We start from the raw sequence: 27,281 nt of genomic DNA, 5'->3' as shown, positions 1-27,281 counted from the left end.
GCACATGTGACCAGTAACTGAGGTCCACCCACTTGCCTGACACCAGCTAAAGATGCTGGACCAGCTGTTTGATGTGGATTCCACCCTGCCTGCCCATCCCCACTTAATGGCCACCCAACATTTTTGCTGCTTCCTTTAAAATGCCCAACAGTTTTGGGTCAGGTGGGAAGGCCTCCCGTTGATATTTTTTTACAAAACCTGCTGGCGGGGGAGCAGCAAATCCTGTCCTTTATCTCTCGTTGTCTGTCTAGGAAGCTCTGGTGTTGTTTCCTCTTTGTGGAAATGGATTCTGATTGTACCCGAACTCTTTTAAAATGGTTCATTGTTCAGTTACAGTTTTACCTGCTAATCTTCGATTCGGATTTACTTGGACCAGGTCTATTCTCGCCTCACTGAAATTGTCCACCCTAAGTATTTTTATTCTTGATTATCCCTTGTCTATTTCCATTTATAATCTAACCTAATTTTTATCCTATGATTACTGTTTCCTACAAATGTCACCGACTGCCACTTAACCGACACCCACGTCCCACCAATGAATAAAAAAAATCCACTTGACCATCTCATTCCCTAAATTCAGGTCCAGCAATGCCGTCTCCTTCATTGGGTGAGGTCAAGAAAATTGTCCAGAACACACTTCAGAAACACTCTCTCCCGCACCCATCTGCCCTTTCAAACTTAATGTGAAGCTGCATAGTAATCGTGTAAAATATCCATTATCACTACTCTGTAGTTTGTGCATCTCTATCTTCCTTGTAAATTTGCATCCTTATATCTTTCCTTTTAGTTTTTCTATTTTCTAATCATGTTGGTACTGAAATGAACCATATCAGTGGTTCCCCCCCCCACCCTCTGAGTGCTCTGCCCGCTGTTGAGTGACTTCCTTGATCTAGGGAGAGAGCATACCCAGTATCGGATTCATGTACTAGCGTACTAGCCTTCATTAATCGAGGGATTGAGTTTAGGAGTCGGGAGATAATGCTGCAGCTTTATAGGACCCTGGTTAGACCCCACTTGGAGTACTGCGCGCAGTTCTGGTCACCTCATTACAGGAAAGATGTTGAAGCCATTGAAAGGGTGCAGAGGAGATTTACAAGGATGTTGCCTGGATTGGGGGGCATGCCTTATGAGGATAGGTTGAGGGAGCTTGGTCTCTTCTCCCTGGAGAGACGAAGGATGAGAGGTGACCTGATAGAGGTTTACAAGATGTTGAGAGGTCTGGATAGGGTAGACTCTCAGAGGCTATTTCCAAGGGCTGAAATGGTTGCTACGAGAGGACACAGGTTTAAGGTGCTGGGGGGTAGGTACAGAGGAGATGTCAGGGGTAAGTTTTTCACTCAGAGGGTGGTGGGTGAGTGGAATCGGCTGACGTCGGTGGTGGTGGAGGCAAACTCGTTGGGGTCTTTTAAGAGACTTCTGGATGAGTACATGAGATTTAATGGGATTGAGGGCTATAGATAGGCCTAGAGGTAGGGATATGATCAGCGCAACTTGTGGGCCGAAGGGCCTGTTTGTGCTGTGGCTTTCTATGTTCTATGTCTCCAGCTGCAGAAATCCCATCAGTTCCTTTAATTAGAGAAACTCCTATCAGTATTTCTTGGCCTCTTTGCTGCTGCTTTGTACGCCTAGGCCATGAATGGTGCCATGGACTTGGCTCTCTCCCCCAGCACCAATCTCTATGGAATACACCCAGCTACGTAATGGAATCTCTATTGCACCTTGGCTCTAACCAAATAGATTCTGTTCTTGATGCCTTTAGGACATCCCCTCACTCCCAACTGTAATTTTCTCCTCGAAACGTCAGCTCTTTTCTCTCCTCACAGATGCTGCCAGACCTGCTGAGATTTTCCAGCATTTTCTCTTTTGGTTTCAGATTCCAGCATCCGCAGTAATTTGCTTTTATCCACTGCTTCCTCTCTTTTCCTACCTTTCCTGAGCACCTTGCATCAGGAATATTTGGTACCCAGTTCTGCCTTTATTTTTGAGACAATCCCCTTTCTCACCACAACACCATTGTTTTGTATGGTTATTTTGGCCCGCAGCTCATCATTTGCCATGCTTTGTACGTTCCCATAAGTCCTCCCAAAACCATCCCTCGAGGACATTGGTCTTGGCTCTGTTATCCACCTCCTCCAGAAACTGAAAACTCTCGCTCCTGCCGCCACCTCCTATTTCTATACTTGGTGTGTGACACTGGGAGTGATCCAGAAAGTTCTACCTTAAGAACATAAGAAATAGGAGCAGGAGTAGGCCATCTAGCCCCTCGAGCCTGCCCCACCATTCAATAAGATCATGGCTGATCTGATAGTGGTTTAGTTCCACTTACTTGCCCGCTCCCCATAACCCTTAATTCCCTTATTGATCAGAAATCTATCTACCTGTGACTTAAACATATTTAACGAGGTAGCCTCCACTGCTTCAATGGGCAGAGAATTCCAGAGATTCACTACCCTCTGAGAGAAGAAGTTCCTCCTCCACTCTGTCCTAAACTGACTCTCCCTTATTTTGAGGCTGTGTCCTCTAGTTCTTGTTTCCTTTCTAAGTGGAAAGAATCTCTCTGCCTCTACCCTGTCTAGCCCCTTCATTATCTTATATGTCTCTATAAGATCTCCCCTCAGCCTTCTAAACTCCAACGAGTACAGGCCCAATCTACTCGATCTCTCCTCATAAGCTAACCCCCTCATCTCCGGTATCAACCTGGTGAACCTTCTTTGTACTCCCTCCAAGGCCAATACATCCTTCCGCAAATAAGGGGACCAAAATTGCACGCAGTACTCTAGTTGCGGCCTCACCAGTACCTTGTACAATTGCAGCAAGACCTCCCTGCTTTTATACTCCATCCCCTTCGCGATAAAGGCCAACATTCCATTTGCCGCCTTGATCACCTACTGCACCTGCAAACTGAGTTTTTGCGATTCATGCACAAGGACCCCCAGGTCCCTCTGCACAGTAGCATGTTGTAATTTTTCACCATTTAAATAATAGTCCTGGAAATGGCTGAGGCCTTAAACAGGTTTTTTATGTCAGTCTTCACGGTACAGGACACAAATAGCTAACCGAAAATTGATGGTCGTGGGACTGTAGGGGGTGAGGTCCTTAAAACGATTACTATTACTAAAGAGGTAGTGCTTGGTAGGCTAATGGGACTAAAGGTAGACAAGTCCCCGGGCCCAGATGGAATGCATCCCAGGGTACTGAAAGAAATGGCAGAAGTAATAGCGGATGCGTTGGTTGTAATTTATCAAAATTCACTGGACTCTGGGGAAGTGCCGGCTGATTGGAAAACAGCTAATGTGACGCCACTGTTTAAAAAAGGAGGTAGACAAAAGGCGGGTAACTACAGGCCGGTTAGCTTAACGTCCGTAGTTGGGGAAATTGCTGGACTCCATCATTAAAGAAGAAATAGCAGGACACCTGGAAAAAAATGGTTCGATCAAGCAGACGCAGCATGGATTCATGAAGGGAAAGTCCTGTTTGACGAATTTACTGGATTTTTATGAAGATGTAACAAGTGCAGTTGACAGAGGGGAACCGGTGGATGTGGTGTTTTTGGATTTCCAGAAGGTGTTCGATAAGGTGCCTCTCAAAAGGTTGCTGCAGAAGATTAGGGTACATGGAGTTGGGGGTAAAGTGTTAGCGTGGATTGAGGATTGGCTATCTTAACAGAAAGCGGAGAGTTGGAATAAATGGTTGCTTTTCTGGTTGGCAGTTGGTGACTAGTGGCGTGCCGCAGGGATCGGTGCTGGGTGCTGCTGTCCTGTGGAGGGGAAAGAAGAGCTTTTTGATTTTTTTTTTTCTTTTGCTTTCCAACTTCTTACATCGAGCGGTCTTGTCCTTCTGCAGCAGTAGAGGCTCCGAGAGAGCTGATTGGTAAGTAGTGGATAAGGTCAGAAAAGTAGTAAATACTTTATATGACTTATAGTTTAAGTCTTTTTGTGGTTCACAGTTGTAAAGGATATGGTAACAAGGATCACCAAAGTAGAACCCTAGAATAACTGATATAGAATCCCAGAATCTATACCCCAGAATACCGAGAGGCAAGGGAGGAAATTGCCGGGGCCTTGAGAGAAATCTTTGTATCCTCACTGGTTACAGGGGGTGTCCCAGAAGATTGGAGAATAGCCAGTGTTGTTCCTTTGTTTAAGGAGGGTAGCAAGAATAATCTAGGTAATTACAGGCCGGTGAGCCTTACATCAGTGGTAGGGAAATTATTGGAGAGGATTCTTCAAGACAGGATTTACTCCCACTTGGAAATAAATGGACGTATTCGTGAGAGGCAACATGGTTTTGTGAAGGGGAGGGCGTGTCTCACTAACTTGATCGAGTTTTGAGGAAGTGAAGATAATGATTGATGAGGGCAAGGCAGTGGATGTTGTCTGCATGGACTTCAGTAAGGCCTTTGACAAGGTCCCTCATGGCAGACTGGCACAGAAGGTGAAGTCGCACAGGATCAGAGGTGGGTTGGCAAGGTGGATACAGAATAGGCTCAGTCATAGAAGACAGAGGGTAGCAGTGGAAGAGTGCGTTTCTGAATGGAAGGCTGTTGACTAGTGGTGTTCCTCAGGGATCAGTGCTGGGACCTTTGCTGTTTGTAATATATATAAATGATTTGGAGGAAAATGTAACTGGTTTGATTAGTAAGTTTGCGGATGACACAAAGGTTGGTGAAATTGTGGATAGCGATGAGGACTGTCAGAGGATACAGCAGGATATAGATCGGTTGGAGACTTGGACGGAGAGATGGCAGATGGAGCTTAATCCAGACAAATGTGGTAATGCTTTTTGGAAGGTCTAATACAGATAGGAAATATACAGTAAATGGGAGAACCCTTAAGAATATTGATAGGCAAAGGGATCTGGGTGTACAGGTACACAGGTCACTGAAAGTGGCAATGCAGGTGAAGAAGGTAGTCAAGAAAGCATACGGCATGCTTGCCTTCATCGGCCAGGGCATTGAGTTTAAAAATTGGCAAGTCATGTTGCAACTTTATAGAACCTTAGTTAGGCACGCTTGGAATATAGTGTTCAATTCTGGTCGCCACACTACCAGAGGGATGTGGAGGCTTTGAAGAGGGTACAGAAAAGATTTACCGGGATGTTGCCTGGTATGGAGGACATTAGCTATGAGGAGATGTTGGAGAAACTTGGGTTTGTTCTCACTGGAATGACGGAGGTTGAGGGGCGACCTGATAGAAGTCTACAAGATTGAGGGGCATGGACAGAATGGATAGTCAGAAGCTTATTCCCAGGTGGAAGAGTCAATTACTAGGGGACATAGGTTTAAGATGCGAAGGGCAAGGTTTAAAGGAGATGCACGAGGCACATTTTTTACACAGAGGGTGGTGGGTGCCAGGAACTTGCTGCGGGAGAGGTAGTGGAAGCAGATACGGTAGTGACTTTTAAGAGACATCTTGGCAAATACATGAATTAGGATGGGAATAGAGGGATATGGTCCCTGGAAGGATTGGGGGGGGGGCGGTTTTAGTTCAGACGGGCAACATGGAGGGCCAAAGGGCTGTTCCTGTGCTGTAATTTTCTTTGTTCTTTAAGGCACATAGCCTAGTTCATGGTTGTGTAAGCGGGGAAAAGGGGGTTCAGGTCACTGAGGCAGATTGTCGTACATTCTGCAATCAGGTTCCAAAGTGGGTTTGTTGTACGGCCCTGGTCATAATCCACAAAGCACACAGCAAATTGCACAAAGCCAGTAACCCACACAGGATTGTAACGCCCTTCACGATTTCACCCTAAGCCTTCTGCCCTTTCCTCATGGATTTGTTGTGGTGATCCAGCGCTCCACTGGGACAGGCATTAGAGGGAACGTTTTTTAGTGGAAACAGTTGGCACAAATATATATAATAGCGCACTCGCCAGTTTATAATGCCTGTATCAGCTTGTCACAATGGACCACTGCAACAAATCCAACAAGTAAAGTGTGGAAACCCTCGGGATATCTCATAGTAATTGATGACAGTATGTTGGATACACGTTTTCACTGTTGTAGACAGTGCAATTTGAGCAGAGCAAATCCCTCAAACAGCACCAATTTAGCACTGCACTAGTGTCAGCCTGGATTATATGCTCCAATTCTGTGATTGAGCTGAATGCGTTATCCTAGCTGAGCCACATGTGATTACATAATCTACATGTACCAACTGGTTCCAGGAAAAAAAAATTCCTTTGAATATTTATGTTTATCAGCCTGTCACCATGGAGTGCTGGAACACCACAACAAATCCAATGAAATTAGTCTGTGACCTACTTATATAATCAATTCTATGAATTTTCAGCTGAACCCCATCTCCAAGGAAGCACTTCCGGGTTGAAGGTTGCCAGTTATTAGTGGGATTGCTGGAGACCATATTGTGTTGGGGAATATCAGTACTCGGGGTGTCCCTCCAGCATCCGGCTCCTTGTCACATTACATGGTGTTTCTGGATGCTTTCTGTTTGGTCAGGCTGGTTTAATTTGTGGGTTTATTTACAAAATCAGGTCCTACTGCCTTTCAGTGACATGATTTCTCAATGGTTGTCCTCAATAATTAACCATTCCCTCTTTGAACCCAGACGTGTGCAATTGCTGAAATATGTTTTTTTTTTGCAGGACAGTAATTTTTCCGGTATTTTTATGTAATAAAGGGGATGTGTTGCAATTTTAAAAGTTTTACCAGATACTTATTTCCAGCAAGCGCACTCTGAACTGTATAATTGCTTTGGATGATGTTATTTGGTAATGTAACATTGCCTGAGGGGTCAAACAACCCTTGTTTTTGCAATTGAGTCACTGAATTTCTATGAGCTCTCTCTCCTGAGCATCCGAGGAGCACCTTCGTGTGGACAGCAGCAGTTCAGCAATGCACCGTTTTTGTTATGGGTGCTTTTAAAGTTAAAGCTTATTTATTAGTGTCGCAAGTAGGCTTACATTAATACTGCAATGAAGTTACTGTGAAAATGTAAATGTCTGTCTTCAATCATAGAATCCCTACAGTGCAGAAGGAGGCCATTCAGCCCATCGAGCCTGCAACGACAACAGTCCCACCCAGCCCCTATCCCTGTAATCCCACGTATTTACCCTGTTAATCCCCCTTACACTAAGGGGCAATTTAGCATGGCCAATCCACCTAACCTGCACATCTTTGGACATTAAGGGGCAATTTAGCATGGCCAATCCCCCTAACCTGCACATCTTTGGACACTAAGGGGCAATTTAGCATGGCCAGTCCACTTTATCCACACATCTTTGGACTGTGGGAGGAAACCGGAGCACCCGGAGGAAGCCCACGCAGACACAGGGAGAATGTGCAAACTCCACACAGACGGCCACCTGAGGCCGGAATTGAACCCGGGTCCTTGTCGCTGTGAGGCAGCAGTGCTAATCACCCTGCCACCTGTCTTGTCAGCAAAACCCACACCCTGAGAACATGTGGACTAATAATGATCTGCCTGAATCAAATTACCTTCAGAAAAATTCCCAAGTGCTTCAGTGTTCCCAAGTGTTATACAAAAAATCTAGTTTTTGCTATTAAACATTTCCAGGATTTGTTCAGAGAGAATTTGCATTGATGTAACTCGATTCATGACCTCGAGATATCTCAAAGTAATTAATGATGACAATATCTTGGAACACACGTTTTTACTGTTGTAGAAAATGCAATTTGAGCAGAGTAAATTCCTCAAACAGCACTCACTTAGTACTGCACCGTCAGCCTGGATTATATGGTCAAACCTGAGATTGAGGTGAGCGCGCTATTCTACCTGAGCCGCATCTAATTACATAATCTACACACTTGTGGCATTTACACTAAAAACAGTTCCCTTCAATGTTTATAATGCCGGTACCAGTTTGTCACAATGGAGTGCTGGAGCAGTACAACAAAGCCAATGAAATGACTGCTGAGCTTCCATTTTAAATGTGGACACACAAATTGCAATGGAAATACTGAAGAGTATAGTCACTTTGTAGCTGTTTAATTAGATTGTTTGAACTTCAGTTGCACCTGGTGAATTGGGGATGGGTGGGAGTCGGAGAGTGTATACATAAAATATTTAGATATCTTAAATGGATGGCATCATTCCATCTCGAGCATATTGCAACTTCTGATTACGTTTTGTCAGTGTTGACATTTATCCAGTAACTCCTGTAACTGTGTGATGCCTGTCAATGATTGGCATCAGTGGCAGTAAAACATGCATCACGTGATGGCTCGAATCCCAATACTAAATGTATTCTTTTTCTTCAACTTTAATCATTAGAATGAAGTTCTATTACAAAGTGACATTCCTGAATCATGGCTCTTGCTTCCCTACATCGCTCCCTTGCCTTTCATCATTCTCATTTCATCTTCTTGCTTCCCACTTTCCCCTATCTGACTGGCTGGTCTGTACCTTAACTCCAGGTGTATGCCTTTAATCCCTTGATAATTGAAAGTCAGTAGATTTTTGCTTGCAAATGATCCCAGGCTCTGGAGCCTCTTTCAGGCAAAGATTTCTAGATTTTCACAAGCCTTGGTGTAAAATATTGAAAAAAAGCTCTGTCCTATCGACATGTAACAAAATCTAATCTCAAAAGGTGTAACTTCATCTTGTAATGCAGAGTTTACCCTGTCACGGCGCCTAGTATTAATCCACAACTTGATTATCCATATCCCTGGCAGCCTGTGCATTGAATTGATTGAAGATTCACCTTGTTCATTTCAAGCACACAATATGTTGTTCCCTGGGAGTGTGTAACATGGTTTTCTGTCTGCAGGACCTGCTTGCTGCCTCTGTAAATAAGGGAGCTTCCACCCTTCCCTGTGAAGACCTGTTCTGAGATTAAAAGCTAAACAAGCAGGCGAGGCGCAGCTACCATAGTCAGCAGTTTGGTTTAGATGAAGGGTTGCACAATCTTAAAAACTTGCATAAAGCCATCCACTTGCTCGAGGGACTGTGGACAGGGCCAGGGGTAATCACTTCAGGCAGGGCTGATGTCCCCTGCTGCTCAGTCAAACAAATGCCTGGTTTCAAACATTTGAGGTCTGCCAGAATCACGTGGCTACAACCCACAGATGAGCAGTTACCTCTCCCAAGGTGAGCCATTAACTCTTTTTTAATAGGAATCTGTACAAGTTCAACTCCATCAAGAGCTCTCTGGGTAAGCTGGTGAGGGAGAATTGAGACTCGTCATTCAAGCTTAACCTGAAACACCAGCTCCTTGTGTGTAGAATTTACAAAGTGAGACCCAGAGATGACTCTTCCCTTCAGGAGCAGTGATTACAGCTATTTTCACCAATACCTGAGAGAGAGTGAGCATCTCATTGCGTAATGGTTGAGTCCAGCAGGCCTGTTTGAAAGATATGCGACTGGAGAATGGGTGAAGGCCACTCTGCTATGCTCGCCGTCTATATCCACATCCTCCAGTTTCACTGGAGTGAGCAATCCCACCTCTCACCTGGTGACAGACACTTTTCATTTCACACATTTACTGTGTTGATGTGTAAGTATTGTTTTAATGTCCCAGAGTCCATAATGGTTGTCAACATATATCGCACCAAAATTGACACCGTGAGGGTTTAAAATATGGCTGCAGTCTTTAGCGAGATGGCCAGTACATGCAGTTGGGTGTTGACAACTTCCGTTAAAATGATAACTGTTTGTGAGCTGTAGTCCTCTATTCAAATCAGCAAAACATCATGAAGCTGTTGAATGGGTAGTATGTACTCTCAGTAACCTGGGAGTGATCCAGATTGAACAACGTCCAACACCAGTTGTATATTCATCTGTGAAACGGCCTCAATTAATGACGCCTTCGAATAGTGCAAATTAAAATAAACCTTGGGTCATATGGTATCCCATGCACGTGATCAGCATTTATTCCATTCTATGAAATATCCAGCAGGGTATTTGCCTCTAGGTCACCAAATTAAGTTGACTTTGTTTTTAAATTAAAAATTTAACTTTACAATTATGATCAGTTTAGCATTGAAGCTTGGTCACTGTCCTCAACTTTTTGTGGGAAATGTGGACATTTTTTGTACCAATCCTGTTCAGGTTCTCTTCCCTCATTACTTTTTATTCCAGCATTTCATCAATTTAGCATCAAGTTTCCGCATTTCCTTCCTGTTGTCCATATCCAACTTTTCTATTTCCATTTCTTTTTATCCTTTAATGGCTTACAGGCATTGCTGGCTAGGCCAGCATTTCTTTTACCCATTCGTAATTGTCCTTGAGAAGGTAGTGAGGAGCCGCTGCCTTTAACCACTGCAGTCCCTGTGGTCTAGGTGCACCCACAGTGCTGTTAGGGAGGGAGTTCAAGGATTTTGATCCAGCGACAGTGAAGGAATGGCGGTATATTTCCAAGCCAGGGTTGTGTGTGGATTGGAGGGGAGTTTGAAGATGGTGGTGTCGGGAGTGTGCAGTTCAGTGATGGTAATGCCATTGAATTCTCTCTTGGAACTTGTGTCGCAGGTTTGTTGTCCAGATCTTGATGCATTTGGACATGGACCGCTTCAGTATCAGGAATGGTGCTGAACATTGTGCGAACATCCCCACTGCTGACCTTTATGATGGAAGGGAGGTCATTAATGGAGCAGCTGAAAGTGGTTGTGCTTGGACTCTACCCTGAGGAGCTCTTTGAGAGATTTCCTAGGCCTGAGATGATTGACTTCTAACAAGCACAGCCATTCTCCTTTGTGCTAGGAATGACTCCAATCGGTGGAGAGTTTTCCTCCTGATTCCCACAGACTTCAGTTTTGTTAGGGCTCCTTGATGCTGCATAGTCAAGTGCAGTCTGACCTCTGCTCTGACGTTCAGCTCTTTTGGCCATGTTTGGACCCAGGTTCTGATGAAGCTTTAATCTACTCGAGTCACAGTTAAACCCTCCTGTACCTGACCACTAATCAAATCTAAACCACTACATAGCCCTAGGTGTGTGACTGGATATTCTGACCTAGGAGGCAGTCACCCCACCCTGATTCATCACAATATTTGCATCTCCAGTTCCAGCTTGAGTACTCTGAACTGGATGCTCACCTCCACAAATTCCCATATGCAGATCAATGAAACTCTGGCACTGTCATTTCATTGTAACTTTGTCTCATGTGTTCAATCTACTGAAATTTTAAGTAATTTAATTCTGGCTTATTTAGATAATTTACATAGTTTAAATTATTAGTTTTACTTAGTTATAGGTTCTGAGCTTTACATACCAATTCCTAGTGTCAAAAACAAGACTAAACACTTCCTCCTCCTCACCAAATGCTCTGCTTCTTGCTCTGTGTACGATGTACAGCATTCAATCACAGCCTGTGTTTGCACTCTACATCTTGGTTCAAAATATTAGTAAGAAGCCGTTTTAGCATCTTGAGTAATTCAACATTGTCAGTGAGTCCACCAGCTTTGAACATTGACTTCTCGAATTCAGTTTGCTGCACCTCTGATCTACTCTTGAGCAGAAAGAGACTCTGATTGAGCCATGGTTGTCTTTGGCTGAGCTAACACTTCAGATTGTTCCATTTGACAATTTAAGCTGTCATTCCTAGTGAACAAAGAACAATACAGCACAGGAACAGGCCCTTCGGCCCTCCAAGCCCGCGCCGCTCCCCGGTCCAGGATTGAATCCTGAATCCAGGATCCCCGCCCAATTTTCCAGCCTATCTACATACCAATATCCTATCCACCGAGCTGTCCCTCACAGCTACGATGCTTTGTTCATTACAACCTATTAACTCACCCCCACCCCCCCATTCCAGACCATGTGATCTCCAGGGAGAGGCGAAAACCCAGAGTGAAAAACCCCAGGGCCAATATGGGGAAAAGAAAATCTGGGAAATTCCTCTCCGACCCCCTGAGGCGATCGAAACGAGTCCAGGAGATCACAATGGCCCTGATCGGAAAATGCTTCCCAACCCTAGTCATTTCCACTTCCACGAACACCATATGAAATCCCTGCCCCCGAGACAGGTTCCCAACTATCCGCAGTCTCGCTCTGTACTGGCACCAGCAAGATGATCATAGAATGAAGCCTTGAAACGAGAAACAAGGAACAATTAGCCCGCGCCGCTCCCTGGTCCAACTAGACCACTCTTTTGTATCCCTCCATTCCCACTCCGTTCATATAGCTGTCTAGATAAGTCTTAAACGTTCCCAGTGTGTCCGCCTCCACCACCTTGCCCGGCAACACATTCCAGGCCCCCACGACCCTCTGTGTGAAATATGTCCTTCTGATATCTGTGTTAAACCTCCCCCCCCTTCACCTTGAACCTATGACCCCTCGTGAACGTCACCACCGACCCGGGGAAAAGCTTCCCACCGTTCACCCTATCTATGCCTTTCATAATTTTATACACCTCTATTAAGTCTCCCCTCATCCTCCGTCTTTCCAAGGAGAACAACCCCAGTTTCCCCAATCTCTCCTCATAACCAAGCCCCTCCATACCAGGCAACATCCTGGTAAACCTCCTCTGTACTCTCTCCAAAGCCTCCACGTCCTTCTGGTAGTGTGGCGACCAGAACTGGACGCAGTATTCCAAATGCGGCCGAACCAACGTTCTATACATCTGCAACATCAGACCCCAACTTTTATACTCTATGCCCCGTCCTATAAAGGCAAGCATGCCATATGCCTTCTTCACCACCTTCTCCACCTGTGACGTCACCTTCAAAGATCTGTGGACTTGCACACCCAGGTCCCTCTGCATCTCTACACCCTTTATGGTTCTTCCATTTATCGTGTAGCTCCTCCCTACATTATTCCCACCAAAATGCATCACTTTGCATTTATCAGGATTGAACTCCATCTGCCATTTCCTTGCCCAAATTTCCAGCCTATCTATATCCTTCTGTAGCCTCTGACAATGTTCCTCACTATCTGCAAGACCCTCCCACCTGTCCTGGGATGTGACCAAAGATTAACCCCAATGGGGCCAGGATTGTGCTTGATTATGAGGACCCCAGCCTTCCGCACCCCCAACTCTTCCCTGCCCCAGGCCCTCCATCCCCACTGCCGAAAAACTTGCAGCACCCAGCATCAATGCTTAAATAATCAAACAATGACCATTGGAGGTAGGCGTTGGGATGTGATTACTAGATCCACATTGAGGCAAGAGTTAGCATCTTGGGGCTGGGAAAGAAAACACATTGTGTGATATCTGTATCCTGAGTATTTTGTTCCTTTTACTTACACAGATGCAGCAGTTGTTTTATGAAAACTATGAACAAAATAAAAAAGGCTACATCCAAGATCTACATAACAGCAAGATCCAGCGGGCAATCACGCTACACCCCAACAAGAGTCCTGAATATCAGTACCGGCTCCACAGCTACATGCTGAGCCGCAAGATTGCGGAGCTTCGTCACCGCACTATCCAGCTTCACCGGGAGATTGTGCTGATGGGCAGATATAGCAACTCGGAGCTTCATAAAGATGACCTTCAGTTGGGAATCCCACCTTCGTTCATGAGGTTCCAACCGCATCACAGGGGAGAGGTGCTGGAGTGGGAGTTCCTGACAGGAAAACATCTTTATTCAGCTTTTGATGGGCAGCCTCCACGGAGAGGGATGGACGCCTCTCAGAAAGAAGCTTTAGATGACATCATCATGCAGGTGATGGAAATGATCAACGCAAACGCCAAGACCAGAGGCCGGATTATTGACTTCAAAGAGATTCAGTATGGTTACCGAAGGGTTAACCCTATGTATGGAGCAGAATATGTACTCGACCTCCTACTTCTCTATAAAAAACACAAGGGCAAAAAGATGACTGTCCCAGTGAGGAGACACGCTTACCTGCAGCAAACCTTCAGCAAGGTCCAGTTTGCTGAACATGAAGAGATTGATGCCAAAGGTTTGGCCAATAAAATAAACAAGAACGCCAGATCTCTCTCCTTTCTCCTGAATCCCCTCCAAATATTTGTCCCTTTCCAAGTTGGAGCCACTAACGTTGGGCCCAAGGAGCCCAAAGATGAGAAAATCAATATCTTGGTCCCACTGTCTGGCCGCTTTGAAATGTTTGTCAGATTCATGGAAAACTTTGAAAGGACTTGCCTGATTTCAAATCAAAATGTCAAATTGGTTATTTTACTGTTCAACTCGGACTCCAATCCAGACAAAACTAAACAAGTGGAACTAATGAGAGACTATCGGGTGAAATATCCCAAAGCAGAGGTACAGCTGCTCCCTGTGGCGGGGGAGTTTTCCAGAGCTCTTGCTCTCCAACTTGGCTCTGCCCAATTTAGCAATGATTCTCTACTTCTGTTTTGTGATGTTGACTTGATTTTTACAGTGGACTTTCTGCAGCGTTGTAGGGATAATACTGTGCGAGGGAAAGGAGCATACTTTCCCATCATCTTCACCCAATATGACCCAAAGATTGTACACACGGGCAAAGTCTCCAATGACAACAATTATGTCTTCACGATACAGACCGGGTTTTGGAGACACTATGGGTTTGGGATCACCTGTGTTTACAAGAGTGACCTTCTGCTTGCTGGTGGCTTTGATGTCTCTATCCAGGGCTGGGGCATGGAGGATGTCGATCTCTTCAACAAATTCATTGAAGTTGGTTTAAAGCCATTCCGGAGTCAAGAAGTTGGAATTGTTCATATCTACCATTCAATCTATTGTGACCCAAACCTGGAATCCAAACAACTTAAGATGTGTGTGGCCTCCAAAGCCTCAACCTATGGCTCTACACAGCAGTTGGCAGAGCTATGGCTGGAGAAACACAGACTTGGTCTGAGCAATAGCAGCAAACATGGTGATGTAAAGAGGACAGCCTAATATCCAGCTAGGCTGGAGAACTCTATAATTTATTTTTTTTAATGTTTCCATTGTTTGATTAAAGCAGTTGGGATGTATTGTGTATAAATAAGTGTTTTACAAGCAAAAGGACATTTTACTTTGAATTTTTTTTTAAACTGTGAGTGTTCACATCAGCATTTCTGGCCGCCCTGTTTAACTGTGCTGAGTGGCCGGATCAGAACGGAGAAACAGATGATCGCACACGACTGGCTGTCTCCAGTTAGAAGAGCAGGGAGATAACTGGGGTCACCAACCTCAATGAGAGGAGAATGTCTGCCCAACTCCCTGAGACTTTCTGAATCTAACCTATAATGTGAATAAATTTGATATTTAAATTTCTGAAACAACTGCCCATTTCTAGCAGCTGGAGATTGCAGTGTTGTGGCTCCATCACTTTTACCCTGTGATTTGCTGATGAACTGTCAGGACTTGTTTCAGTTCACTTCATTCCTTTTCTCACTCAGAATATACGGAGTTACAAAATTGCATCAAGTGCTGACTTTAACAAGTCTTCTGGATGCTTAGGCATGTTTGTGACATTTTATACAGTGACCATGTTTTCCAAAGATTTACATTGATGTCATTTCCATTTCCTTATTGGCATCTGATTCAATATGTTCTACTGACGGTCCAAGATTGCCATTGTGTCTTGTAGATACCCAGCTCAACACAACAATGTGCATCATTTTGGGTACCCTCTGGTCAACTCAACTCCCCTGGCTCCCAATCCTAGCAGCATCCCACTCCCTCACGTAAGGAATGAGATTGCAACAAGAAAGTTCCTGGGAAAGATTTACATCCTGCCTGTTGCTACACAGGGACCTGACCAATCCACCTGCTGCTCCCCTCCCATCGTGCCAACCTGTATTGCTAAAACTGCTGTGCCAAGGAATAGCAGCAGAGGCCTGATGGCAGCAGGAATGGAACCACCACGCCACCATTAAAAATCACTTTCTCATGTCTCCCACAGCTCGCCCACCTGGCTTCAACCTGCCATCTAACATTGGACGCTCCTCACCCATTTCCACACTGGCCAAAGTCTTTGCAGGGAACCCTGACTGTAGCTGTGGTGGACCTCAGTCAATGACTCATTGAAGACTAACCCCTGACAACAATCAGCAAAGGCTCAGAAAAGCTCCATTTAGCCACAGCGGAAGCTATTGACTGGCTTGGTAATGACTGCGCACACTAATAATAACAATAATTGTGCCTCTGGCCCGCTCTATCATAGAAACCCTACAGCGCAGAAGGAGGCCATTCGGCCCATCGAGTCTGCACCGACCACAATCCCACCCAGGCCCTACCCCCACATATTTACCCGCTAATCCCTCTAACCTACGCATCTCAGGACTCTAAGGGGCAATTTTTAACCTGGCCAATCAACCTTTGGACTTGCAACATTTTCTCCCAGCTCTACACATGCTGAGGGATGTTACATCCATCATCATCTCTTTGCCCCTGCCCCCTCAAAAATAATTTCCAGCAGTCTCATAATAGAGTAGCATTTAAAATGTGGCTTTAGTACAGAAGGAATTTCTTTCACTATAACATTTCCTAATTTTTACAATGTAGAAGTTCCATCTAGTAACTGAACATTCTTTAAGACTCCGATTCTCCAGCACTGGATGAGGAGTGAGAATGCCTTTCACCACTCCACCCATCCACATGCCTTTAACATAAGAACTTAAGAACTAGGAGCAGGAGTAGGCCACCTAGCCCCTCGAGCCTGCTCCGCCATTCAATAAGATCATGGCTGATCTTTTTGTGGACTCTGCTCCACTTACCCGCCCGCTCACCATAACCCTCAACTCCTTTAAAGTAGGTTTTGTGCTATGGGCCATCTAAAGTACCGGAGCTGTGTGTAGTACACACCGTTCTGGACCAGGTCAATACTCACCATTCACAGACCTTTTCTATTTGTGGTATTACTCACAGAGACTGTCCTCTGATTGTTTTCTAGATCGTTGCCGGGTGATAATTTATGCACAGATGGTCACGACAATATTTTCTGCCATGTCTGGTCCTTCCACATCTGTTGAACCTTTAGAGTTCCCTCCCGACTGCCAGCTCCCCCAGCAGCAGCTCCACTCCTTTCTAAAGATTCAATCAACTCCTTTCCTCGAGAGCCCTTTCAGCTCAAACCAAGAGTCATTTATTTTTGAATAGACTTCATTGCAGCTCCTGTTTTAAGGAAAATTGTTGTTCAAGGTGAACAGAAATTGGTTTGGCCCAACCACACATTCGCTGATGTTTGATGGAGCAGCAGTTGTTGGAAGCATTATCCAGGGAGATGAGGGGACAACTCCTGAACATTAAAAACACTTTGTATAAACAATGGGAAAAGAATCTAGTTTTGAGACTTAAATTATTTTTGTGTATTTTTTAAAGCCTTTTCAAAGAACTGCATTCTTTAAGTGTGGATGGGAACATAAGACTTTGCTTCAAGCTAACCCTTTGTTGAATGTGGGAAGTACACTTCAAATTTTCACAGGATGCAGTTTGGTTTTGTATCTAACTTGCACGATGTGCAAGGAGTTTCATGTGGATTGTGTGTCTGTAAAACTGATCCGCTTACTGTAAAGCAGTGTCACGTTCTGCTCGAGCCTAGTTCCTTTGATAATTGGCAAGGTGCTAACATCTCTGCTGCCAAAACAGCACAAAGTCAGTTTAACCCAGTGCTGTATGGATTGTCAAATGTTATTTACATTTTCAGCCACTCCCTGCGATTGGTGTGGTACTTGTGTTTGGTATGTGTACAGGTTTTGTGCTTTTGTTTTCAGACAACCAGTGAGGAGGAAACATGCAGCGAATTAATGAAACTATTGAGCAACTTTTTGGTGCAAGTTCTACACCATTTAGCCTCCCCTGACCCCGCGTAAGATGTCCTCTACTACCCACTGCAATGGAATTAGACCCTTGTTCTTTGATAACTAGTTTCCCCGGGCCTGGCAGAATCCAATCTTCTTGGCCATAAATTAAATGTTTAGTAACAAATGAGAAAAGATTTCAGTTCCATGCACAGTATAAGCATTTCTGTGCTTAGTAACTATTCCACAATTCTTGATGGTGATATTGTGTGATGAATACACAAACCTGTATTAGTGCACCGACACACCACTGAATTTCCCATTCTCTGCTGAGTGCCGAGATAGCAAATCTCTGTTCCATTGTTCTCGATGCTCTCCAAATCCTTCAACTGCCCCCTCAGTTTTGGACCATGTGTTTACATGTTAGAAACACAAATCTTATATTTTTGAGCAACCAAATTCTGTTTATATTTATATTATTAAGGGAAGGTTGTGGCGTGGTGATACAGTCACTGAACTAACCCATAGGCCAAGGCTAATATTCTGGGGACCTGGATTCAAATCCCACCCTGACAGCCGGTAAACTCAATAAAATCTGAGCTTGAAAGTTACTCTTGGTGATGGTGACCACGATTGTTGGAAAAACCCATCTGGTCACTAATGCCCTTTAGGGAAGGAAATCTGCCAGCCTTGCCTGGTCTGGCCTACATGTCATTCCAGAGCCACAGCAATGTGGTTGATTCTTAACTTATCTCTGAAATAGCCGAGCAAGCCACTCAGTTCAAGGGCAATTAGGGATGGGCAACAAATGTTGGCTTTGCCAGCGATGAAAAGAATGTAGAAACAGACAGGACAACATCTATCCAGCTAACCACAAAGTGATGGACATTGTATTTTGTTTTGCCATTGCTTCCTGCATATTGAAGAATGCTGCATGCGCACAGCAGTATCTTGTCATTTGATGTTTACAGGCTCGTAATTGAGAATATTGGTGGGATTTCTTCTCACCCATTGAATTAATTGTAAACCTGCCGCAAAATGCTTTAAACAGATTTAAAGAGAACATTTTTTGAACCAAATTTTTGTTCTGAATGTAGACTGCCACAATTGCAGTTGAAAGCAGCTGTGAGGATGCAGATTTGTGTTTGTGCGGGTCTGTGCGATAGGGATTCTGCAATTTCAAATTGGATGTGTTTGTAATTTTGCAATAGGATGACTATTGCTGGTTAATGTAATAGAACTATCTCCAGAACTGCAGAGAGATCTATATTGTGGGGCAACCAGAGACTGGGCTTTCTTCATATCATTCACACCTTTGGGGATGATTTGTTTGACAGAATTTGATTTTTTTAAGGAAAGTTGCAATTTAGCAACTATCAGTTAATAGTGTTTTCCACCTTCTAACTGATAAAGTTCTGAACGTTCCTGTGTACGGATTGGTGTACATACTGTTTATTAAAAATGGATAACCTTTATTGCTTTTGTGATTTCATTATAAGTTAAAGTAGAGGCTGGGAGCTTAAAGGATAAAACAGGATGGCAGATAAACAAGACTTAATTGCAAAATTAGTTATTTCTGTATTAAGGCAGATTTCGCAATGCAGAGAAGTGCCAAAACATCAGAGTGGTGTAGAAGATCTTGAAAGAGCATGAGTTTTTAAAAATTGTGATTGAAAGTTTAGTTGTACATCTCAGGAATACCACTTGCAGTTTTGTGTTCCATGTTTATAGGAGAGCTATTGCAGCATTAGAGAATATTTACTGCTAAGCTCAGGTGCACCAGTGCCAGTTGAAAGGGGTTGAATGGAATTGTTCAAAAGAATGAAAGGAACAATCCAGGTAAACATATGGAGCCGCAAGAACGGAAAATACGTGCAGGATGGCGAGTTAGGCTGGATGTGAAATTTTGATCAAGGCATGGCAGGAAAGGACAGAGTATATAAGTGTGAGAGTGCACCAGCAGATACTCTGCAAAAATAGTATAGCCAGAACTAAAGGCCCAATATCTCGAATGCGTGTAGCATTCATTACAAATTGGATCAATCGTCAGCACAAATAGAAATAAATATATATAACCTGATCTCTATTATAGAGACGCAGCGGCAATGTGACCAAGCCAGGGACCTGAATGTTGTGGGTACTTGACTTTTTCAAAGGGCAGGAACTCAAACCGAGTTCAGAGAGAAAGGAGGAAGATCCAGTCATTGGGATTATTAACGTAGGGAAGACGTCCTGTTTGACAAGCAGTCAGGAGCTAAATTAAAGAACAAGTTATAATTTTTGGATTATTACAAGTGCAAATTGGAAACAGGATAAGAAGATTACGGAGGTGAACACATGGCTGAAGGATGTGGGCAAGAGGAGATCCATTCCTAGAATACTGGCACCAGGAAGGAACAGCACCATTGGGCTACAATCTGGGTACTAACAGAAAGGACGGTCACAGGGACTTCAGCGAATAGAGGGAGGGCTTGATTGACAAAGGCCACACAAATCTGAGCTTGGAAACAAATGAAAAAGAGTAACATAAACTCTGCTGTCGAGACAACAGGCAAAGGGAATTAAACTGAGAGAAATGAACTAGAGAAAACATTAGAGCTAAAAGACACGTTAGGAGAGAACCATTGAATCCCTACTGTGCAGAAGGAGGCCATTCAGCCCTTTGAGTCTGCACTGACTCTGAAAACAACTTACTAAGGCCCCCTGACCTATCCCCACACATTCCTCATGGCTAATCCATCTAATTTGTGCATCTCGGGACACTAAGGGGCAATTTAGCATGGCCAATCCACCTAACCTGCACATCTTTGGACTATAGGAGGAAACCCATGCAAACATGGGGAGAACATTCAAACTCAACACAGTCACTCAGGCTAGAACCAAACCCAGGTCCCTGCCACTGTGAGGTATCTGTGGGATTATAAGTACGTTTTATACAAACACATGCAGTGGAAGGAACAATTTCATTGAATTGTAGGCACAAATTAAATTTGGAGGGGATTATGTAGTCATGGCAGACTGGGAATTCATCCCAGGTTTTAAAGACTACAGGAAAGATGGGAAAAGTGGAATGATTAAGGACAAAATCACTAATGATAAGAGAAATAAGTAGTTCAGACTTTTGAGTAGAATTAAATGGGAAAGGATTGAAGATGGCAGTTGGACTTGTGAACCAGCTGTGAATGGCAGAGTGCGGAGATTAGGCAAGTGTGCAGCAAAGGCAGAGTTGTTTTAGTGAAGTATTTGAACCTGCATATAGATGGTGACAGGCAGACTAGTTTGAAAGGTAGTGGATTTCTGGAGAGGAATGTTTGCAGCAGTGTTGTTCCATGTTCTTACCCTGAACTGGAAAATGTCATCAACTGTGCTCCTAATCACCACCTTTTCCTTGCTTTCACCTGGTCTTTCTCTGATTATGCCCTTCCTCACCATCTCTGTCTCCATTTCTGCAGATAGACTATCAATGAGTACTCACTGGAAGCGCACTGATTCGCACAGGTACCTTGAGTCTTCCTCAAAATCTTGCTTCCTGTAAAGATTTGATTCCATTATCCCAGTTTCTCTGTTTCTGTCACATCTGTTCAGATGAAGCAACTTTCTATCCCAGCGCTTCCAATATGTCATTTTTTCTCTCCACCATTATTCACAAGATCTTTGCCTGTATCCGTTTCATTTCACAGTTGAGAATTTTAAGACATAAGCCATTTTGTTTCACTTTGCTACTTTTTTTAATCATTGCTTTACTTCATTTTTGGACAGCCGTTATTCTGTCATTCACACTTCCTTCAAAATGTTTTGTTTCTTGTTCCATTCCCGCGCATCTTCACCTTGCACCATGAAGCTATCTGTCCATTAATCTCTACTGCCCTCCATCCTATCAGCCTGCTTCTTTTCCTACCTTCCCCATTCATACATTCTCAAACTTTTTCTAACATCTCTCTACTACCTGTTCCAATCCCAGATTGATGCTAATTGGACAGGTCAGATCCCAGATTTAAACCTGTCTTGATAGATCATAACTTCATTCTTTAAAAAAAAACCTTGGGTGACAGTTACTGAACACATTCACAGGAGTCTGCAAGTGTACTTTTAACATAAAAGATAAAAACGTTCATTAACGAGAAAAATGAATTATGTTACATTGGACAAAAATGTAAAAAATTCAATAACCAGAAAATGCTTCTAACTCACACTCGTCCTTTGATCCCAGCCACACCCTCACAGACACAAAATTCCAGTGAAGATTTACAACTATCTTGCTTGGGTTGGCCCAGTGCAAATGCTTTTTCTTCTGGTGGATCCCTGAACATTCGCTAGGTGCTATTTCCTCGGCGAGTACCTTTCCCTGAGACAATCAAAAGCAGCAATTTAAACTCATCGTGACTTCAATTGCAGAATAAACACAAATTCCTTACTCTCAGTTCCCTAACAGTCTTTCCAGAGAGCTTCGAACTCCTGCCTATATTCTCTGAACTGCCCTTCTGTCTGAAAGAAAAAGCACAATAAAATGCAAAAAATCCCAGATCCTTGTCAGTGGAAGGATACAAAGAACAGCAAAAGGTGACAAAACAAATAGTAGGAGCCACAGAAGGTTAATAAGTGAAATTTGCGATGGATATCAAAATCAACACAATTTTTTACAATTACATTAGGAAACATATGGTCAGGAACAATTGTGAGCCCACTGGAAACAATATTGGTGATACTATCAATGAGCAGAAGGAAATGGACAGATTTTGTATCTGTACTTGCAGTAGAGGAAGAGTTTAAAAGTTTATTAGTGTCACAAGTAGGCTTATATTAACACTGCAGTGAAGTTACTGTGAAAGTTCCCTAATCGCCACATTTGTGTGTGTCTGTGTGTGTGTTGTTATGAAACCCAGCTGATGTTATGTGCAAGAGTATTTCACCTGAAACACTGGTTTCATGTGGTATATGTTTCTTGGATATTAGTGAAAAACATTTCCGGAAACAGGAAGAACTCAGATCTCTCTTTTGTTAAACGAACAAATAAAAGTATTTAGTAAAGCGGGAGAAAGATAATAAAAACTGCAAAGAACAATCTTAGACTTTGGCAAATTAGCAGTAAGCACTTAGTCCCTCAAAAGACTGAAAACTCCAAAAGATCTGAGTCCCCGTACCTAAACTCTGCTGAGACCCTGTTTCCCAAACAACAACTAAATTTATTGGTCAAATCTAGCCAGTGATTACCACACTGTGAATAGGATTTGGGAATGATCTTTGGTTCAACAAAGAAAATAATCTTTTGCACAAACTGGCTTGTCTAAGCACATCATATCTAGCTGAGCTGTTTCCTGAAGATGGATGATCCTCTCTCTCGCTGCTGCTTCTGCAGCACCTCATTTGTGTTTAAAAATGCTTCCTGGCTACAGTACACTGACTACTAACTGCAAAGAACATGCCAGTCCCCACTCTTTCCTTTCTTTTATTAGCTGCCCAGACATGGTTTACAAAATACATGGTGGTTTGATTTTACAAATTCATTATAATAGCCAACCTACCATTTTGTGACACGTCCCCTCTAACAGAAAATGAAGCATTGAACAAGACGTTTTCATTTTCTACAAGAACCTGTTTAACTTAACACTATTACAAACAATGTTAGCACGCTTTAACAGAAAAGTAAACTTCAGTAAACTTATATACATTCTCAACAGCCTCTTGACACAGCATATGTGTCACAATTTATCCTCTCTGAAGCCACCTAATTCGCTGCCAAGTGAACTACTTTGGACATAATGTGTCTTCAATGTTTCTGTTATCTGATCAATCTTGTCAGCATTTTTCAGTAATTCTGCCTCCAGATACTCTTTCTCTTTTTGAACATTTTCAATTTCTTCCTGAAGAAGGGATTTTCATCCTTTAAAAATTTTAACATTTTCATTGAACAAAGAACAAAGAAAATTACAGCACAGGAACAGGCCCTTCAGCCCTCCAAGCCTGCACCAACCATGCTGCCCGACTAAACTAAAACCCTCTACCCTTCCGGAGACCATATCCCTATCCGTATCCATTGAAGTTTACAGTCTCTTGCTGGTACACTTTTACTTCATGTTGAAGCTCCACAGTTCTTCTCGGACAGCAATGGCCTTGTTTGCTCCACAACTTGAATCTCTCCAGCCTTGACATCCCCAGATTGCATGCCTGAACTTTACTGACTCATTTACTTGGAATTTATTGATTTCAGTCTGATGAAATGCCTCTTTGGCCAGTAGCTCTCCTAGGGTAGACATAAAGGTGTTAAATTCCTTCAGTAAATGTTCTCTCTCATTCTGAGTTCACTGTGAGTCACTCACTCTGACTGAAACTTCTGATCGGTTTGCTTTATTTTCCTCCAGAGCTGAGCTGATAATTCACTCGTGTGGCTCTGTCTCGCAGCAGGAATGGTTTGCACCTCGCTCTTGATTCTTTCAATCTCCTCCATCCCTGTGCTAAATTAGTTGGATTAAACCAATATGGATGATGTTTGATTGGAACGGCAACCCCCACATCTACATCATGTTTGGTTACCTTCATTCTACCCACTTTGTCTCCAAAAATAGCTTTGTGTGGACGGCAGAAACTCTTTCAGCTCCATCTGATTCTTGCCTGAAAAATAACAAACAGTTGTCTGAATTGTCCAGGAGTTCCTTATTACCCAGTTGAATTTAAGGGAATTTAACTCCTTATTTTTTTCTTCCTGCTTCATGGCTACTAAGACCTCACCTTTGTCCTCATCTTCTCTCTCCCAATACTTTTTAATCATGTTGATGTGACATACTCTTTTGATTTATGTCAGTCTGGCGTATATCAAATAATTCACATCATTTCGCTTCTTTTCAGTTTGACACAGCCACTAAATCTGTCTTTCGGTGATTCTCCTGATGCTGCTAAGACGAGTACTTTCTCTACAGCTACAAAACTTCGAACCTGTGCTTTTCTATCAGACAATGCTTTCACTCCTCATTGTGCTGTCTGTAAGTGTTTCTTTGCCAACTTGTACATCCCTCACATTTTCTGAAATTTGAGACATAAGGCTGAATTTTACCCGCTTGCTCTGCCCATCGATGGGATCATGCCCGATTTCTCAGCTCTCATGATTTTACGAGACCTGGATTTCCGGTGAGGTCAGCTTCCCACCGGAAATGGGCGAGAAGCTGATTAATTTACTGAAATTTATTTCAATTGTGTTTAGCATGTGTCTAGCGAGCCCAATGCTCGATTGTCCAGCCTCTCTCGCCCATTATGGTCTCGCCGGGAGAGGCTGTCTCTGGCGAGGAAAACAGCTGCTTCCCATGAACAGGGAACAGTCGTGTTGGCATCGCTGGTGGAACTGGAGGCCATTGAGGGCTCCCAGGGGGCAAGGGGAAAGTGGGGATTCTCCTTGGGCAGTGCCAGATTGGCACCTGGGCATTGCCAGCCTGGCACCTGGCCAATGCCAGCTGGGCAGTGCCAAGAGGGTGGGGCCTGTGGAGGCAGTGCCGGGGGTGGGTCCACAGGCCAATAAGGAGGGTGCAGCCCGCTGCCACTCTGCCTGCAATCGAAGGGGCAGGGAGGGGGGGGGGCTGCTGCCACTCTACATGCGATCGGTGGGGAAGGGGGGGGATCTGGGTGGCGGGGGGCAGCGGGCACTGCATCTGGGGCCGCGGCCTCTGCGATTGCGGGGGGTGGCAGCTGGTTGAGGCTGCCTGCAGTAGCAGGGGCCTGACAGCTCTCTCTGTCAGACCCCTGCCATTGTTAATGAGCACTAGCTCCCTCTACAGGCTGGCTGATGAGTTAAGCCCCGCCCACAGCCTCTCTGGCGAGAAACAGCCCAGCCCATCTTTTCAGAGAGAGAGTGCATAAGATTGGGTATGAAAACTCGCCCGAAAAACGGATCTGGAACTCCCCCATTTTCAGACTTAGAAAAGATCTTGTAAAATTCCACCCATAGTCTAGAAGTGTAGCTTCTGACTTTTTACTTTACAGATTTCCTGAATTAATATGAGTGGCCTCTAACTGTCTGTGCATGGAGTGGTTCAAAGGACTAAATCTGGTAGATTTGTTTGGTGCATCTCGGATTGCAAACTGTAAAAAATGGAATCCCTTTGTCTCAATCATGAGCTTTCCTCACGGTTTGCAGAGTTTGCTGTCACCTCTCCAATGCTCCCTGTGATTCTCAATGATAGAGACATAGAAACATAGAAGATAGGAACAGCAGGAGGAGGCCATTCGGCCCTTCGAGCCTGCTCCACCATTCATTAAGATCATGGCTGATCGTCCAACTCAATCGCCTAATCCTGCTTTTTCCCCTTTGATCATTCACCCCAAGTGCTACATCCAGCTACCTCTTGAATACATTCAATGTTTTGGCATCAACTACTTCCTGTGGTAATGAATTCCACAGGCTCACCACTCTTTGGGTGAAGAAATGTCTCCTCACCTCCGTCCTAAATCGTCTACCCTGAATCCTCAGACTGAGACTCCTGGTTCTGGTCTCCCCCACCATCGGGAACATCCTCCCTGCATCTATCCTGTCGAGTCCTGTTAGAATTTTATAAGTCTCTCTGAGATCCCCCATCATTTGTCTGAACTCCAGTGAAAACAATCCTAACCTAGTCAATCTTTCCTCATACATCAGTCCCGCCATCCCCGGAATCAGCCTGGTAAACCTTCGCTGCACTCCCTCGAGAGCAAGAACATCCTTCCTCAGAAAAGGAGACCAAAACTGCACACAATACTCTAGGTGTGGCCTCACCAAGGCCCTGTATAATTGTAACAACACATCCCTGCCCCTGTACTCAAAACCTCTCACAATGAAGGCCAACATACCATTTGCCTTCTTTACTGCCTGCTGCACCTGCATGCTTACCTTCAGTGACTGGTACACAAGGACACCCAGGTCCCACTGCACACTCCCCTCTCCCAATTTACATCTGCCTGATTCAGCTGATGAATTTTACTGACTCATTTACTTGGAATTTATTAATTTCAGTCTGATGAAATGCCTCTTTGGCCAATAGCTCTCCTAGGGTAGACATAAAGGTGTTAAATTCCTTCAGTAAATGTTCTCTCTCATTCTGAGTTCATTGTGAGTCACTCACTCTGACTGAAACTTCTGATCGGTTTGCTTTATTTTCCTCCAGAGCTGAGCTGATAATTCACTCGACTGTTTTATCTTCAAATTGCCCATAACTTCCCTAGATAATTTTGACATGAAATTCGACCACTGATCAGATTGAATTTCTTTTGGTAAGCTATATGGGCAGCACGGTGGCACAATGGTTAGCACTGCTGCCTCACAGTGCCAGGGACCTGGGTTCAATTCCAGCCTTCGGTGTCTGTCTGTGTGGAGTCTGCATTTTTTCTGCGTGGGTTTCCTCCGGGTGCTCTGGTTTCCTCCCACAGTCCAAAGCTGTGCGGGTTAGGTTGATTGGTCCTGCTAAATTGCTCTTTAGTGTCAGGGGGATTAGCAAGGTAAATACATGGGGTTACGGGGATAGGGCCTGGGTAGGATTGTTGTCGGTGCAGATGGGCCGAATGGTCTCCTGCACTGTAGGATTATAGGATTCTATAATTGGGTAAAACATTTGGTCAATTCCGCTACACCCTCTGAGCTGAAATACTTCTGAGAGGGGTGGCTTCAGGAAATCTAGTTGGTATATCCGTGATAATGAACAAATATTGATTTCCACTGCCTGTTTTTGATAAGGGGCCCACA

The 27,281-nt window shown here is 44.0% G+C and overlaps 1 protein-coding gene across 2 annotated transcripts in view; it reads left to right on the top strand.

Moving 5' to 3' along the window:
• chsy1 (chondroitin sulfate synthase 1) overlaps nt 1–19,056 on the top strand; it is a 35,598-nt gene extending 16,542 nt beyond the window's left edge. The window contains exons 2-3 of one of the 2 annotated variants that reach the window (XR_013500793.1): nt 13,161–18,603; nt 18,641–19,056. Coding sequence is in view for 1 of the 2 variants with exons in the window: in XM_078241596.1 (XP_078097722.1) it covers nt 13,161–14,753 (1,593 nt within the window). In the remaining variant the exon portion in view is untranslated. Of the gene's footprint in view, nt 1–13,160 lie in introns of both variants that reach the window. The other variant, XM_078241596.1, reaches the window with a different exon arrangement.
• Nucleotides 19,057–27,281: the final 8,225 nt, after the last annotated feature.

The sequence above is a fragment of the Mustelus asterias genome, chromosome 24 (genome assembly GCF_964213995.1).
Source record: "Mustelus asterias chromosome 24, sMusAst1.hap1.1, whole genome shotgun sequence".
Lineage (NCBI taxonomy): Eukaryota > Metazoa > Chordata > Chondrichthyes > Carcharhiniformes > Triakidae > Mustelus > Mustelus asterias.
This window is presented reverse-complemented; position numbering and strand designations above follow the sequence as displayed.